Below are 18873 nucleotides of genomic sequence, written 5' to 3' on the forward strand. Positions count from 1 at the left end.
CAGGAGGAAATGAAAACCATAAAAGTACCACAAGTACAACAAAAAGAAATACTAATCAACGTTGACTATCTCTTGCCAAGCCAATGACTTGAGAATCAAAGGGAGAGCAGCTCCCTGACACTGCCGCGTGGGCTTCCCTAAACTTCCAGCTCTCTTGTAAGACAAGGCTAAGAGACTTTCCTTTCAATGCTGTATCCCAAACGTGACTACATGGCAGTGATGTCTGTGAATGAGACCATGGCTACCCATATCAAAACAGAACATATTACCACGCTAAGGTCAATGCATTCATAGCTTTGGAATTCACTTAAGTGACGGGCATGGAAGCTAAGGCATCTAAAAGAGTCATAACTGTAAAGAGCAGTAAGTGCTCACTGTCAAATCTCTCAGATTAAGCTATCAGGGCAGAAACCAAAAAATACATGGGAACCATAAGTGTTCATTATATGAGTGTGCTCTCTGTGCATCTTGTTTAACAGATATACATTTATTACAGCTCTGAGTAACTCCCATTTTGTGATCGCTAAAAAGGTGCCATGGTCATTTATTAGGCAGAGACCAAGAATAACAAGCATCCTCCACCTGAGGAACAGACATGCCATGAATGCTAACAGAGCCCAACAGAGCTAACAGCTGGGTAAGTGCATACAGTTTCTGAATGCAAAGGGAATGTCTCCAAAAATTACTTCAACAGACTGTAGAGAGTGTTTTACCCTTGTTTCAACACACCTGACTAAAGGAAGCATCTCCCTCAGGAAACAGAAAGTGCCCTAGCTATGCGTGCTGTCAGAGAGAAACACTGATAAATATCTTAATGCATTTAATAGTTTTTCTCTTTAGAAACAAATGTGAACTATTGTTTATCTTTATAAAATGCTAAACAAAAGGGAAATAGTACATCTGTCTTTAACATTTGACTTGTTAGCCATTCAGCTGCTCATGTAAAAGAATTCTGAGAGACCAGATTACTAATGGCAGTTGGCATTTATTAAGCACCTAGCAGAAACTGAGTTCAACAGCCTGCATACATTGTTCTTCATTTCTTAAAAGCACCTACCAGGATAGAGACAATTGTTTGACTAGCAAATGGTTTAAGTTTGATTTGAAAAGCCCATTTTTCCAAGCAGGGTGGAAAGGCTCATGAAAAAATAAAAGCAGTGAGATGGGACATTCTGTTACCCAGTGCAAACCCTCAGTAGTGGCATGTCCATTGGTAAGAACAGTGACAATGCAGTCTCCCTGTGCAGCCCCAAGCCTGGAACTACGTATGTATAAAAGGCTGGCCTCCAAGACAGAAATCTGCCTGCTTCTGCCCAAAGCTGTGTGTCAACTTACAACTCTTTTAAGTAAATGAGTGCATTCCTCCATACTTTCTTCTCCTAGAAAGAATCACCAGGTGGTGGTGGCACAAGCCTTTAATTCCAGCACTCGGGAGGCAGAGGCAGGCGGATCTCTGACTTTCAGGGCAGTCTCAAACATTTGCCAATCCACCCATATCTATATCAAGTCAGATCAAAAGGCTTTAATTTAATTTAATTCAAATTTCCTCTAAGCAAACGAAACAAAGCAAAATAAGAAACCTGAGGGGATTTTACATCTTCCCTTCTTGAAAATGTCAAAAACATGTATTTTTAAAAACTTAGCATGAAGGTCCAGATGATCATTATTCAGCGTGCTGTGTGGATGGTTTATAGCTGAGCGCAGCTGTGGATGAAGTAAGCATCCTCTTTATTTATGCCCCTGCAATGCTTACGCATGCACGGGTAACCCGTTTATGGAGGTTCTCCAGGTGTTCCACAGTCTTTCTTTTATGCTATCTATCCAGCGTTTTTTGGGCCTTCCTCTTTATCTTATCCTGTGTACTCCTCCAAGCAGTGCAATCTTCAGGTATCTGCCGTCATTCACCTCAAGCGCCGTTGGAAGTCCCTTCCTTCTACAGATGGAGATGTTACTTAATGTCATCATTGTGTAGCCTGTCTCTTCATGTGATGCTTAGAATCCCCGAGAAATGCCATCTCAAGCACATTCAGGTGCTATCTGTGGAGCGTTTCATTGTCCAGGTTTCGAGTTGTAAAGAAGACAGCTGAAGACAAGTGTCTCATATTCTTGTAATTTTGTTGTTGTTGTTATGTCTCTTGCTGACCAAACCTTTTCTAGTGCCTGGAATGCAGCCCTCCCTATCCCTATCCATCTCTTAACATTTGAAATAATTCCCTCCTTTGAACTGATGTTTCCTCCCAGACAGACAAAGCTGACTGTTTGCTTGAGGTTCTGACTTTTTATTACAATGTTAAAATCCTTGTGTGCCCTTCCCATGGGATGTATCTCAGTCTTCTCAATGTTTACTTTCATACAAGGTTTTAACTTACTTCCACCACTCTTGCAACTCATTGGGACTTTCAGCAAGTAGAGCTTTATCGTCGGCGAAATGCAAGTTATTGATTCGCTCACAACCTAATGCACACCTGTCTCCTCATTCTCCTGGGCTATTATTAATTCCTGCTATTATTATTTCCAGGGATATAGTAAAGAGCAGTGGTGGGGATGCATCCCTGCAACACTCCTACGATAGTCTTAAACTGATCACTTGGTTCTCTAGACTTTAATGGATGCAAAGGTATCTTTATAGGCATTTTCTAGTATTCTTATAATTGTCTCTGGGTACCTATAGAATCTCTTTGTTTCCCAAAGTCCTTTCCTCCAAATGCTATCAAAAACCTTCCTGAAGTCGAAGTATGCAAGGAAGATGTATTTAACAGACTTGTGCACGGACATGCTTAATTTGGCCAGCATAATTCTAAAAAGAATAGATTACATTTGTACAAGAGTGCACTAAAATTTTAAAGCAAAGCTCCTAAAAAGTAATTGTTATTAAATGTAAAAAAAAAAAATCAAGCAAGATGTTTGCTGCTAGTGTTTCGCAGCCAGCTGTGGCAGCACACGGCTACAAAGTCCTAGCACCCCAGAGCCAGCCAGCAGGACCACAGTCTGACAGCAGTTTGGATTCTATCTCATTCCCAAACAATCTAGCTTCAAACCAGACCCTGTTTGAAGTTTTTGAGACAAAAAAATAGTTTCCCTCGACTAACAACAGCCTCTGCTACAATTCAGCATCAAGCTCCCATGAGCCTTATATAGTTCTGCCAGTGATGTACCCAACAGCCTTCCGAAGCATGCCACCTAAGGGTTTACTTCTTTTTGGGTTAAAATCTTACAAAAGTTTTAATGCCACTTGTCAATACTCACGGGTGTGTGTTGTGTCTTGTATTTCACATTATCTTTTCATCTTGTTGACAAACTCTGAACTGGAGAGGTGCCTATCCTTAGCACTCAGAAGCCTGAGGCAGGAGACTCAGGGTTTAAAGGCAGCTTGCACTACAGAGCAAGTTCTAGGCTAGCCCAAGCTACAGTGTGAAGACTATTTAAATAAACCCACCAACAAATGGGAAAAAAACACCACAAATTAGATCAATTTAAAAGTCCACATTTCAAACTTTTGTGTAATTAATTTGTGAAACAAACCCTCTTAAAAAATAAAAATGGAACCATGCTAAAATTAAAAATATCTGTTAAAATATTTCTTTTTTTTAAGATTTATTTATTTATTATGAATACACTGTTCTGCCTGTATATATGCCTGTATTCCAGAAGAGGGCACCAGATCTCATTACAAATGTTTGTGGGTTACCATGTGGTTGTTAGGAATTGAACTCAAGTCCTCTGGAAGAGCAGCCAGTGCTCTTAACCTCTGAGCCATCTCTCTAGCTCCTGTTAAAGTATTTTTATCTTAAGGACAATCCCAAGTATCTTTTAAACAATTATGTTTAAAAAATATATTTAAAATTAACTAGCTCTAGTAGAAGAGACTTGGATGAAAGCGGTCAGCACAGAATGGTCTCTCCTCACTGGAGAGTGAAGCAAGAAGAGAGAACATGCTCCCTGCCCCCTGCCCCCTGCTCCCCGCTCCCTGCTCCCTGCTCCCTCCTGAGAACTAGTGCTGACTTCAGCGAAGGGACAGCTAAGACCTAGTTCTCAGGAAAGAGAAAATTTCCTTTAACGTTCATGTTTCTATGCCAAAAAACACTATATTTGTTCTTAACAAACAGCTGGCAGCTCCTTCCCCTGGTCAGAGCACCACAGTAGGGTTCCCGCATCCTGGCAGCAGGTGGGAGATTTGCCCACCAGTGAAGAAAATGGAAAGTACAGGTGAGAGGCTTTAGCAGGACGTCACAGCTGCCTGTGTCTGCTTCCAGAGCTCCAATTGCTTGTTCTCTAATGGGGTTTGGTGCCCTAGAGATATGTTATCTTCTATAAGAAATAGCAACATCCCCTAAAAATATGATTTGTGCTGTTTTTGTAAAGTATATGAGAGAAATGCTTTCATTAATCTCCCCACACAAACTTTGTTAAAAAAAAAAGCAAACAAGCTAGGCAGTTACTTACACATAGATACCAAGCGCGAGGCAGGTGCAATGTAAGATCCTTCCCCCTAGTTTCCTAAAAGTATACTTTCCATCTTAGATTTGCTGCTGAGCAGGTATCTGAGTAATTCTCAGGTATTTGATGAAACACCAAGATCAATATACTTAATAAAAGAAACTAAAGATAAAGGAAGGAAACAGTCATACACAAACCTTGCTTCTGGTCGCTAGCTGCAGTAACAGGGGTGCTGGCAGCAAGATGAGCGCTCTCCACAGTCCCATATACCACAGGGCTGTGCTCGGGGACCTGGCTGGGCAGCTGCTGGGATTTGAAGTACAAAAAAGGGTGATAATGAGCGCATGAACATAAAAACTAGCAACATGGAACTCAAGCAAGGAGGGGAGACACAGAGAGGAAGAGGTCACAAAATTAAAAGAAAAGCAGGGTGGGGAGGTAACACAGGGCAATTGAATAAAAGCAAGGGCAGGGAGGGGAGGAAAAGAGATGATTACTATTAACCACAGCAAGAGCAGACAGCACAGGCATCCGCACATCCACTCCAGGGTTCCTTTCAAGCACTCACTGACTTCTAGCAGTAATGGCTGCCAATGGAACAGGATGCCACAGTGGAACAAATCAACGTTCTCCCAGACTAACAAAAAAGTTTTGGTCAGCTTCACTTCATGTGCCCAAAGCAGGGCAAACTGAGAACATGAAGACTTTTAAACCCAGTAATGCCACTGAAATCTCAGACGAACATTAATGGGCAACTCAAGGCACTTCCACCATCGCAATAGCTGCAGCTTTGGAGACGCTTCAAAGAATCTGAAACCAAAGTAAAGTCTTTGGCTTCTCAGGATGATGAGATACTCTCATTTTGCACTATGCCATTCTCTGGGACTAAAAAACGCCTATCAAAATTGGAGCAAGCAAGTCGAGGAAGCTACAGTCATTGTGCAACTTAGAGGGAACAGAATTAACAAGAAAGTACAGACACACTCATCTGTACCCCATTGGGGCCTGAGGGTCACACGACAGCCACAAAAGAAAGCAGTGTCTCTCCTTGGAGAGCTAAGGCCCATTTCTGACAGCCCAGTATCATGAACTGAATTCTACAAGGACTGCCACAGAAGCCCCGCACTGCTCTATGTAAGAAGGGAGCAGTGCAGGGTGATTAAAATAGGAGGATGTTTAGGGCAACAGGGCCACTCAAATGTGAGGGCTAGTAAAAAATATTTTCAGTTCAATGTCTGCCTTAAACTTCCTAAAGGAAATATAAATGGAAAACATTGTTTAAAATAGGTAACAAATGATTAGATACTGTCTATATACAGCTATATGTGTAAGGGGAAAATATAAAAAAGGAGATGATGCTACAATTTTGCACATGTATTAGGCCATGAAACTGTTCACATTGCACAATTATTTATCAATGATGGCTACAAAAATTATATTGAAAGATACAAAGTCACTAGTTTTATTTTGAACTACAGAGAAATAAATGCCAACTACCACAATTATCCAGAATTCTTATTTTCGGGGAAAACATTATGTTAAATAAGAAATTAGGAAGGCCTCAAACCAAAGCTAAAAATGTTGATTTTGTTCAATTCTATGGGCTAAAAGCAGATAAGGAGAAAAGGAAAGACAAGTTATTTGGTGCTTATTAAGCAATTTACTACACAGGGAAGAAAGTTTTGCACAATGTGTTGATTATCTGAAAGAAAGAAAATATCCACTATATCAACTGCCCTGAAGATCAGGAACTAAAACCCAAGTTGACAAAATAGGAATAAACAGCTCAAGACAGTAAACAGTAAATCTCTCTAGCACAAAGAACTCTGTGACTAAGGACTTTAAAACAGTATGAATGGAGCAACTGCTATTCACTAATTGGAAACAAACTCTTGGTATACTGCCGAGGTTGGTTCTAAAGTCCTGAACTCAAGCAGTCCACGTCTCAACTTCCAGTTAGGGTGATAGGTGTGTATACACTCTGATTGTGCCATAGCTGGGAAACAGATCCCAGGTCTCTGGCATGGGCGAGCATGCTAACCCCTAACAGATCTAGAAACAAGCGTCGTAAAAAAGGCAGATAGAGAAATGGATCAGACACTAAAGTTGTCTGTCACATAAACATAAAGACCTGATTACTTGTGTAAAGCCTGGATGTGGGGGCATACACCTGTAACCTCAGGGGAAGAGGGTGGCAAGGTAGAGGCAACAAGATCTCATGAGCTCATTGGTCAGCCAGTCTGGCTAAATGGTTCAGTGAGACTAAGCCACAAAACAATGAGGTGGAAGAAGACTTCTTACATTGACCCTTGGCCTCCATACTTGAGAACCTGAGTTTTAATCCTCAAAGCCCATGTAATAAAAGCACTAGAAAGCATTCCTATAATCTCAGGTGGTGATGGTAGGAGGGGCTGGTGCCACTGGTGGATACATCCTCAAAGTTCACTGACTGTTCAGCATTACCTAATCCATGAGCTACAGGTTCAATGAAACCATGTTTCAAAAAATAAAATGAAATGAAATAAAGAAACTTGGGCATGGTAGCACATGCCTTAATTAATCCCAGCATTTAGGAGGCAGTGGCATATCTCTGTGAGTTTGAGGCTAGGCTGATCTATAGAGCTAGTAGTACCAGGACAGCTAAGACTGTTGTTACACAGGGAAAAACAAAACAAAACCTATCTCTGAACACAGAAACAAAAACAACAACAACAAAAAGTGGATAGTGGAACAAATGCTATACAAATAACCAATCACTTTCGTATTGGATTTAAGATCCATTCCGTAAGATGGAACCCATACCTGAAACTGCTAAAGTAGCCAAGAACCTGAGACTAGAGAGACTATAGTTCCTTTGGGAATATCTACTACTATACTACTATTCTACTAAACAAAGCAATCAAATCGACTCCTAATAACATACATTGCTATACTCATAGATGGGTGCTTCACTCAGCCCTCATCAGAGAAGCTGCTTTTTGCAGCAGATAGGAAATGAAACAGAAACAGAGACCTACAAGTGGACAATGTAGAGATTTTAGAGCACCCAACTCTAAATGGGATGTCTTCATCAATTCCCTTTCCCTCAGGGCTTAGGGATCTATGTGGAACATTCACAAATATTTTAAGAGTCAGAGATACTGGGTGACGCCAAACAAACTCCAAGGCAGACTCGTGTCCAGGAGCAGTTGACCAACACAATGGATTCCATTTTATTTGCAGGCAGGCAGGTTTTTTTGTTTCAATATTTTTGTCTTATTGGGGTGTGTGTGTGTGTGTAAGAGAGAGACAGAATCAGAGAGGGAAAGTGAGCACACAAGCATTCAAGAGCACATGGAAGAAGTTGGATGGAGAGGGAGGAGAGAAGATGGGGGTTTGAGGGAGGGGAAAGAAAATGATAAAAATATATGAAAAAATTAATAAAATAAAAAAGTAAACTGATTAAGAGAAGAAACCCAACACTGTCCTCAGATGTATACACACTCACATGATGGCAACTTGCACAATTATGTACAATATATGCATTAACAAATACCACACACACTTAGGTGCACACATGCACACTGACGAGCACACAACTAAGATGACTTCTTGAGTTAGCAGAAGTTCTGAGCCCAAATACCCACTGGGAAGGTGTAAACCCACAACCTTTGAGGACATGCTGTTGATGGTTCACTGTGTAATGAAGATCCACTAAAGGGTCTATGCTACCTTAAACTTGAACATTTCATACCCGATATTATGAAAATGACAATATTAACATAGCATATGCTTTTAATCTCATTCTCCATTAGTTTTAATCTACCATAATCTCAATTGAATCACCATGAGCCTAACAGAGGAGTCCTCTATCTTGCCAAACCACAAATAATCATAAACTGCTTCACCTAACAAGTCATAAAAATCAGAAGTACACAAAATAAGAAGACTCTAATATAAGCATCTGGACCCATGTAAAGAAACTGAGTTCCACCAAGAATTCACAGGACCCCCAACCACTGACTTCAGGCACATTCTCTATCAGTAGGAATGATAATGTCAGAAAGGACGACTTGGATGAACATATGAACAAGAAAGATGCTAGGAAGTCACAGGTACAAATCACGGCTAAGGCAGCAAATCTCTCCACATTGTTTCAATGGTTTATAATCTGTGCCAATGCTAAATTGTATCCTGCTAACCCTTGCTAAGATCCATGTTGTCAGGAAAAAGAGGAAACACATACTGACGAACACAGTGAAAGGGAAGTTTAAATGAGGGCAGCAGACAAACTTCCAATAACACAGGAAATGACCGTTTTCTAACTTCTGGTTAAGATGATCACTCTTAATGGGAATTTAAGACTCTACGATTAAACTTCGGGATCCAGGAGCAAATAATAGAAGGCCTGGGCCCAAATATTGGAGGAATTCACTCCTGAAAAGCAGGTTAAGCCAGGTATAGGCTCAGTCTATATAATCCAGCCCAGAACAGATGCTGAGATAGGAGGCTTACCACAAATTCAAGCATGCCAGCGCTGTAAATCTTGTCTCACAAAGCAAATACACAATGACAACAAAAGCATCTAATTATTTCCCTGCTAGACAAAGCAAGTAGCCAACAAGGCAGCATATAGCTGCCCTGCACTCGGGAGGCTAAACAAGAGACCTACAGGTGTGAGGCCAGACTGGGCTATGTGATGAGAATCTGCCTCAGAAAGGGAAAATAAAAGGCAACAGAAATCTGAAAATTGTTCTCAATATTTCTTTGCACAATTGAGTTCTTTCTATTACGGTCCACGGTTTCTGTATTCCGGCAGAGGTCAGCACATGTGGCACAGGGTGCACTGGCCAGGTCTGGACTTCATCAGAATATTGAAAGATACACATTTTGAAATAGCTGGGGCAGAAGAAATCCAGAAAAAAAAAACCTCAACACTTCAATATGTGAAAATATGTGTTGGTGCCCACGAATCCCCTGCATTGGAGTAGACATTTGGTGTCACACATGGCTGCTTCTCTGCTGAAATGCTCCAACCTACAGCACCAGAGACAATGCAGCAAGATTAGTTTTAATCTAGCATAATCTCAATTCAATCACCATGAGCCTATGACACTACCAGCCCATGACAGAAAACGTTTGCCCATCCTATTACTAATGAGAGGAAGGCAAAGACTTCCAATAATTATGTACAAATAAGCAATAAATCTAGGGCATTTGCTGCCGAAATCAAATACCACTTCAATATCACATATTCTATCTTTTCCAGATTTACCTGGTGTTCCTAAAAGCCCATTCAGTAACTTTAGAATAAACCTTATATAAAATGTCTCACATATTTAACATATATAGATCCAGAAAATAAATACATATAGAATTTCACGGAGAAACATCCAAGACAAATAGCAAAATAACAGCACATTTAATAATGGAATTAATTCTTTCATGAGGAAGAAAATATGCTACTTCCATAAGTGAGACAGAATTACCCATAATTACACAGCTGTGTTCACTATGTACAAAACACTGGGAACCCATGGGGAACTAAGACTAATGCTCCACAAATTTATGCACCCAATATTTGGTCAAAGTAAATAAATACCAAGATAAAAAGCACAAAAACAATCACCAGAATTCACCTGGCTATCAAGGTGATACTGGAGGGCCAAACAGTATAGAGAGAACACAATCTGGAGATGTAATGTGAGGCTGAGAGGGAGGGTGAAGGAGAATGAGAGGTGCTGGGACACCTACAGGAGGAAGTGCAGGAAGAGGAATTCCAGGCAGAAGGGAAGTTCATATGGGTGAATGGTCAGTTTATACGGGACTAAGAGGAAAACCCAAAGTGCCAGCAAGCTAGCAGAAGGAGGCAGGCCAGTCAGAACACAACAGGAGGACCTACAAGCTATACCTGGGGTTTAGGTTTTGATCTCCATGACAAAGAGGAAGAAAGGAATGGACTTTTACCATCAATGTGACACAATGCAGAATTCTGCTTTAAAAACTAGAAAATACTATCCTGAGTGAGGTAACCCAGACCCAAAAAGATGAACATGGGATGTACTCACTCATAATTGGTTTCTAGCCATAAATAAAGGTCAGTGAGTCTATAATTTGATATCCTAAAGAAGCTAAATAAGAAGGTGAACCCAAAGAAAAACATATAGCTATCCTCCTGGGTAGGGGAAGTAGACAAGATTGCCAGGCAAAAAATCGGGATCTTAAGGGTGGGGTGGGAGATGGGGAGAAAAAAGTGAGTAGGGTATGATGGGGAGAACTTGGGGCAACGGGATGATTGGGATAGGGGAGCAGGGAAGCACATATCTTAATTAAGGGAGCCATCTTAGGGTTGGGAAGAGACTTGGACCTAGAGGGGCTTCCAGGTGCCCAAGGCGAGGTCCCCAGTTAGTTCCTGGGACAGCTGAAGATAGGGAACCTGAAATGATCCTATCCTATAGCCATACTGATGAATATTTTGCCTATCACCATAGAACCTTCATCTGACGATGGATGGAGATAGAGACCCACACTGGAGCACTGGACTGAACTCCCAAAGTCCCAATGAGGAACAGAAGGAGGGAGAAGATGAGCAAGGAAGTCAGGACCAAGAGGGGTGCACCCACCCACGGAGACAGTGGGGTTGATCTATTGGGAGCTCACCAAGGCCAGCTGGACTGTGACTGAAAAAGCATGGGATAAAACTGGACTCTCTGAATATGGCGGACAATTAGGGCTGCTGAGAAGCCAAGGACAATGGCACTGGGTTTTGATCCTACTTCATGTTCTGGCTTTGTGGGAGCCTAGCCAGTTTGGATGTTCACCTTCCTAGACCAGGATGGAGGGGGGAGAACTTTGGACTTTCCACAGGGCAGGGAACCCTGACTGCTCTTCAGACTTGAGAGGGAGGGGGAGAGGAGTGGGGGGAGGGGGAGAGGAGTGGGAGGCTGGGAGGAGGCGGAAATTATTTTTCTCAAAAAAAAAAAAAAACTAACTCCAGTTCCAGGACAGCTAGAACTGTAATAGAAAAACCCTGTCTGGAAAAACCAACCAACCAACCAACCAACCAACCTACCAAACAAACAAAAACCCTAACTCTAAGGGCTCAGCTGTTACAATCCTCTGTTGTTCCCAGGGTCGACACAGTGGCTAACAAGTGCTGTGGGACAATGATCTTTTTATCCTGTCACTTGCATTATTTTTAATAAAATGCTGATTGGGCCGGGCGTTGGTGGCGCACGCCTTTAATCCCAGCACTCGGGAGGCAGAGGCAGGCGGATCTCTGTGAGTTCGAGACCAGCCTGGTCTACAGAGCTAGTTCCAGGACAGGCTCCAAAGCCGCAGAGAAACCCTGTCTCGAAAAACCAAAAAATAAAAAATAAAAAAAAAATGCTGATTGGCCAGTAGCCATGCAGGAAGTATAGGTGTGGCAACGAGAATTATGGGAAGAAGAAAGCTTCAGTCCACAGTCATCACCCAGACTCAAAGGAAGCCAGACACAGAGCAAGCAAGATGTGATTGCCTAGCCAAAAAAGGTACCAAGTCACGAGGATAACACAGACAAGAATTATGATATAATTCTAATATACGTTATAAGAGTTAATAAGTAGACTGAGCTAATAGGCCAATCAGTTTATAATTAATGTAGGCCTCTGTATGTTTATTTGGGACGAAACGGATGTGGGACCTGGTGGGACAGAAACCTCGGTCAACAAAGCCTGTAACTTCAGTCCCAGGGAATCTGATGTCTTCTTTTGGCCTCCACAGGCAGCAAGCATGTAAGTTTATACATGCAGGCAGCGAGTACATAAGTTAATACATGCAGGCAGCGAGCACGTAAGTTTATACATGCAGGCAGCGAGCACGTAAGTTTATACATGCAGGCAGCGAGCACGTAAGTTTATACATGCAGGCAGCGAGCACATAAGTTTATACATGCAGGCAGCCTGCTCACACATACAAAATAAATACTTAGAATTTTAAAAGAAAAAATTAATTCTGACTACTGATAGCGGGGCAACTGGAGGGAAGAGTAAGCAGGCCACATCATAAAGTTAATACTGCCCTGTGAAGGAAGCATTATAGGTGGTGCTGAGGGCTCAGGGAGTTTTACTGAAATAGAGGAAAGAACCTGACAGGCCTTAGCCACTGAATACATACAATATGCACAGGGTTGAGGAGGAAGACAGAAAGATTTGGTTTCAGCTATGTATGAAGGTGGGGAGAAAAAGACCATGAATTTAATTGTTAACCTCAAAATGCTACGGTATACCACATTATAGAGACTAAGTACAAAGCTGGCCAAGTGTCATAGTCAGGGTTTCATTTGCTGTGAAGAGACACCATGACCACGGCAACTCTTAAAAACAAAAACTTTTTTTGTTGTTTTTTTTTTCTTGCTGTTGTTTTGGTTTATTTTGTTTTGTTTTGTTTTGTTTTGTTTTTCAAGACAGGGTTTCTCTGTATAACAGCCCTAGCAGACCTGTAACTAGCTCTATAGACCAGACTGGCCTCGAATTCACAGAGAGTTGCCTGCTGGGATCAAGAAAGTGTGCCACTACCACCCAGCTAAAAGGAAAACATTTAACTGAGTGTGTAGCTTACTGTTTCAGAGGCTAGCTCATTGTCATGGTGGTACATAGGCAGACAGGGTGTTAAAGAAGCAACTGCTACATGTTAATATGCAGTTCATAGGAAATAGACTGTCTCACTGGGCATGCCTTGAGCTTATATGAGACCTCAAAGCCCATCTCCACAATGACACACTTCCTCCAACAAGACCACATCTATTCCAAAAAGACTCTATCTCGTAATAGTGCCACTCTCTTTGGGGGCCATTTTATTTCAAACCACCACACCAAGGAACCCAGATCTCTTAAGAATGGCCATAATGCAATATGGAATGGTACACAATCACTTCCTCACCTAGGAGTGGCTGCAGTGACTACCGACAGCAGCAATAAAGTGACAGTAGGCTAATTCTCAGCAGAATTAGAGAACTGAGGACTGGAATACATGGTAATACCTGTGCAATCTTAGAAAGGGCGGGGTGAGGGAGAGCAAAGCCCCGAAACACAAATCACTAAGGAATATCTAGACTGCCCAGTGTAATTGTCACACCCCTTTTAATCCTAGCACTCAGGACACAAAGACAGAAGTATCTCTGTGAGTTCAAAGCCAGCCACAGCAACAGAGAGACCCAGGCTTAAACAAACACAAAACAAGAAATGTTAAACATTTAAGACTATAAACATTCAAAAGCTTCTATGTATCAAAAAGGGCTATTAATAAAGGCAGAAGGAGACTATGAGACAGGAGAAACATATCATTGTAGTTCCTATATGTGAAGTTTGCTGCTGGAAACTTAATTGCCAACGCAACAGTGTAGTGGGTGGGGCAGGATTTGGTCATTATGTCATCAGGGCTCCCAAATGTATTCAAGTGCAAAGAGTAGGACTATTAGGGTCCACTGGGTGTGGTAGCAATTGCCCTTAGTCCTAATCCTTACCTCCTGAGTTTAGGGCCATGCTGGTTTACACAGGGAATTCTAGGCCAGAGAGGGCCTCATAGTGAGATCCTGTCTCCTACTAAAATAAAAAACAAAACAAAGAAAACCCAGCAAACTGTTGAGTAACATTAGTTTAAGATGTGTGATATTTATTTATGCTGTGGGGTACTTGTTTAATGATGCAAAAATGTGTTGCATTCTTTTATGCTGCATTTGTTTAACTCTGTGAAGCTGTGTTACTGTGCCTGTCTAAAACACCTGATTGGTCTAATAAAGAGCTGAACTGTCAATAGCAAAGCAGGTGAAAGGACAGGTGGGGCTAGCAGGCAGAGAGAATAAGCAGGAGGAGAAATCCAGTCTCAGGAAAAAAGTATGTGGAGCAACAAGAGGAGGAGAGGGAGACGAAAGGGGTCACCCAGCCGTGGAGTGAGAAGGAAAGAAAGATATATAGAATAAAGAAAGATAAGAAGCCCAGAGGCAAAACACTGTTAAAGAGAAATGGGATAATTTACGTTAGAAAAGCTGGCTTAAAAAAAGGCCCGGAATTCCCAAGTAATAATAAGTCTCCCTTCAGGAGCTGAGTGGCAGGCCCCCAAAGAGAAAAAAAAAAAACAAAAACAAAAACCAACCAACCCAACAAACAAAAAACCTACAGAAAACAAACTAGGTAGGTTTGTTATAAATGAAAACACTCCCTTCAGGACTGCCAGTCTTCACTCTTACTGTTTGGATGGAACATCAGACTTTCCCCTGCATGATCTCGAAGCCCTGTTCCCTCTCATTCTCCACCCCCCTCTCTTTGAACAAAGAAAAGGCATAAAAAAAAAAAAAAAAAAAAAAAACAACCCTCAGTTCTGCACTCTTGGCGGCTATTACAGCTTCATCCCCTGAAGCTGCCAGCCATCTAAGTCCCTGCTTAAGCACAATCAGCTTTTGATCATATTTGAGCATAAACTCAGCTTGTGGTTGACACATCATCACCCCTCACCTACAATCTATACAACTTTCCCGCCCTGGCCTCAGAGCTCAACTTCTCTGGCCTCGAACTCTGGGACTGGAGAACCAGCACAGGACTTGCTTTGCTCAATATACCTGTTGTTATAGTATTTCAGTTTGGCTTGATCTGACTTACTGAACACACACACCACCACTGCAGACCTGCTTTTTACAGCTACAATTCCACAGTCCAGAGGGCACATAAGGTGAAGCCTCACACTCTAAAAACAAAGGCTAACTCAGAATTTGATGAACTATAGTTTACATAAGTAGAAAAACAGAATCTAACGAGACGAACAGTTTATGTAACCAGCCAAAGCATGTTTCCTCACAACAGTAAGGAACTGCAGAAGTGGCCTCAAGTCAGAGGAATTTCCTAATTGCTTAAAAAAAAAAAAAAAAAAACAAAAAACAAAAAAAAAAAAAAACAAACAGGAAAAACTAAGTTGTATTTTTAAAATTAGATATTTTACCAAAAACAGACCAAGTGAAAGTCATTTCTTGGGTACACTTCACTCTAAACAACAGAACAGTTTAACAAGCAACAGGCCCTGTTCACCATAACATCATTTAAACACAAAAAATGCACGCCAGCTTAGTACCCAGAGTTTGCCAAGTTGTCGAACAGTACCATACTTAACTCAAGGGCTGACACTAACACTACTATATTGAAGGGAAGAACAATGTGGTTCAACTTCCTAGCTGCTATTTTACTGCAGCCACCATTAAAAACCATGACAAAATGCTTCCCAGAAGAGAGTGGCCAATTTACTGTGCCAAAGACATAAATGACACAACTTTAAAAGTAAGGACAAGCCTGGCGGTGGTGGCGCAAGCCATTAATCCCAGCACATGGAAGGCAGAGGCAGGCGGATCTCCAGGAGTTCAAAGCCAGCCTGGTCTAAAGCAAGACAGGCTCCAAAGCGACAGAGAAATCCTACTTCAAAAAAGCTAAGACAAGACTTTGTAAATGGTTCTGCCTCCAAGCTGTACATGCGGGAACTTGGCTCCTCACTGTAGTTTATGCGAACATCATCAGCATTGACCTAAGCCTCCAACCCAACGTAATGAAACAACGGACTGTTAAGGCATAAAATAACTCAGTGGTAAATGGTCACAGACTTCCATTTCCCAGAGGCCTGCAGAGTAGTTCTGTAAGGGACAACTAGCCTGCTGGCTTTGGCAAATTTCCAAAATACAGAAGAGGATTTCCCCTTTAAGCAATCAAGTTTCCAACCTTTTCCTGACCATGCTCTTTGGTATAAGACCCTTTCCCAAATTTTAGCTTTGCTTTAAGGGTGATCCTAAAAGGGATGAGAAGAGGGAAAGGAGAGGTGGAGGGTGAGAGGGAATAAAATGGAGAGCATTTTTTAAAAATGTACTTTGGGGCTGGAGAATTGGTTTAGCACTTAAGAGCATGTGTTGCTATTATAGAGAACCCAGGTTCAATCCTAGCACCCACATGGCTTTGCAATGACAGCACACGCAGCTGTGTCCAGAGAGGTACCGAGAGCCCATCTGCCATGGTGCACCAGCCAGATGCAAATCAGGGTTAAAGCAGATACATGGACACGTCTGCCATGCTGTGCTCAGGGGCCTGGGCAGAAGACTGCTATCAGTCCGAGGCCAGTCAGGGCTACATAACAAGAACTTACTTCAGAAGAGATCAAGAAAACGAGTTACAGTCACTCTTGGTAGTAAGAGCTGTAAGTTGGTTCTGGGAGCATTTCTTCTGAGGCTCCTCCTGGTAAACAGGCGGAAAAGCTGAGGGTGGGACAAGCAGACGCCCTGTGTAGAAGTTGTGAACACTCCTGTGCTAGCCTGGCTACCTTGAGCTAAAAGGCTGTCAGTTCAACAGCTGGGCAGACAAGCCTTATGTCAGTAGTGACCATTTGGAACACTCCATGGATTCCTTAAAAAAAAATAAAAAATTACAGTTACAGATGTTTGCCCCAGCTTCTAAAAACATAGCCAACCAGGTCTGCTACAGCTGTCAAGTTTGTGTTAGCACAGTCCCTGATGGATTCCAGATGACCCGGTAGCCATTTCCATCTGGAACACAAGGGGAGCAATTCACTTGCTGGCCTAGCAGAAAGGCTGTTGTAAATGATGTTAAGGAGACAAGACTGTGATTGGAATAGACATAAACCTTTGTTTGGATGTAGGGTAAGTTGTGATCGACTCAAAACACCTCTCCTATGGCTCCACAAGAAGGCTGTTCGAGCCCAAGTAGTGAGTCTGGTGATGTGACAAAGTCCAATAAAAGGCTTCAGAAGTTGCACTTTGCCTACTTTGGGCTGTATGGGATGAACTTACAAAGAAAAAAAGAAAGAGCAAGGTGACATCAATGGCAGAGAATGTTAGCAGGAATATCCCTGAGAGATGGTGGTAGATTATACAGCAGAAGAGGCAAGGCAGTTGTGGCTGCTTGGCAGCCAAAGGAAAGACAGCTGAATGGTTCAAGAATAGACAGTACAAAAGAAGGTGAAAGGAAGATGGCAAGGGAGGACAGAACAAGACTGAAGGATAAAGACTGCTGAGGGACCACAGGGATACAAACTGTGGAGCCTGGTCACTGGAAAGAGTTCCAGAAAGCTCTTGTACCTAAGAGCTGCAAGACTGCTGTTAAACACTAAGGGATCCTGACTGACCAGACTTACACAAGAACCACAGCACTGGCTGCATCATGGACACAGCAATCCCATCTTCTAAGATCTACATAAAGACTGTTAACACTAGGGGTGTCGCCTGCTCTCACACACCCAGAACCTGCTCACCTACCAACAATTTCGCCTGAACAGAGCAAAAGGACCCTAACCAGAAACAAAAGAGGATATATTGTGAAATCAAAAAAGACTCTTGGCACTGCACCGTGACACAGAGGGCTGTCCCTACAACAGGTTTTAAACCAGAAAGTCATTCAAGATGGAGCTGAAGGCTAGGTGTGGTGGGGCACGCTTTTAATCCCAGATCTCGGCAAGCAAACAAAGGCAGGCAGCTCTTCTTGAGTTTGAGTCAGCCTGGTGTGTACAGTGAGTTTCAGGACAACTAGAGCTAAATAGTGAAACAATATCTCAAAAAAAAAAAAAAGAAAAAAAAGAAAAAGAAAAGAAAGAAGGGAAGGGGAGGGAGGGAGGGAGGGAGGGAGGGAGAGAGAGAGAGAGAGAGAGAGAAAGAAAGAAAGAAAGAGAGAGGAGGGAGGGAAAAGAGAAAGAGGTGGATCTGGAAATGTGTCTGACTTGCAGATGTGTATTCTCTAGGCCCAAGGCTGAGGGCTTGCATTGGTCAGCACTGTTCTTCCTGGTAAGAGAATTCTGTTAACATCAGTGTTAACATCAGAACCTACAGCCCCAAGGAAAATAGCAGACCAGCTTCTGATAGTCAGTGTTTCTTCTCATAGTTAATACTTTTTGGCACAGCAGAACAAGGTCAGCCCTGTGCACAACTTTCTATGACTTCCCAGAAATGAAGCCAAGAGCTGTTGATTTTCTTATGAAGAAAAATATACATATTCATTTAAAAATAACTATGCAAGCCGGGCGATGGTGGCGCACGCCTTTAATCCCAGCACTCGGGAGGCAGAGGTAGGCGGATCTCTGTGAGTTCAAGACCAGCCTGGTCTAGAGAGCTAGTTCCAGGACAGGCTCCAAAGCCACAGAGAAACCCTGTCTCGAAAAACCAAAAAAAAAAAAAAAAAAAAAAAAAAAAAATAACTATGCATCCATCCCCAAAACTCCATGCATAAACAAAGACAAGATTTAAATGTATGCATTCAAATGTGTGTCACTTAATAAGAGACACTCATGCAACATAGAAGAGACAATACTCAAAAAGAAGCTCTTCCATTGTGGTCAATGACTGTGTCTCTAACCTGCTACAAATGTAGCCAATGGGTTCAGGATACACTGACACCAACACTTGTGTTCATGTCCGTGATCTCAAAAAAAGGGGGAAGG

The 18873-nt window shown here is 42.1% G+C and overlaps 1 protein-coding gene across 20 annotated transcripts in view; it reads right to left on the reverse strand.

Annotated features, from left to right (window-relative positions):
- Eif4g3 (eukaryotic translation initiation factor 4 gamma 3) overlaps positions 1–18873 on the reverse strand; it is a 230594-nt gene that overhangs the window by 96463 nt on the left and 115258 nt on the right. For 15 of the 20 annotated variants that reach the window (XM_041652793.1, XM_041652792.1, XM_041652786.1 and 12 more), the window contains one exon: positions 4635–4743. In XM_041652793.1, coding sequence (XP_041508727.1) covers positions 4635–4743 — 109 coding nt within the window. The remainder of the gene's footprint in view (positions 1–4634; positions 4744–18873) is intronic. The other 5 variants (XM_041652790.1, XM_041652783.1, XM_041652779.1 and 2 more) reach the window with 1 other exon arrangement.

The sequence above is a fragment of the Microtus oregoni genome, unplaced genomic scaffold (genome assembly GCF_018167655.1).
Source record: "Microtus oregoni isolate MIOR12 unplaced genomic scaffold, Mior012 000005F_ref0000423, whole genome shotgun sequence".
NCBI lineage: Eukaryota > Metazoa > Chordata > Mammalia > Rodentia > Cricetidae > Microtus > Microtus oregoni.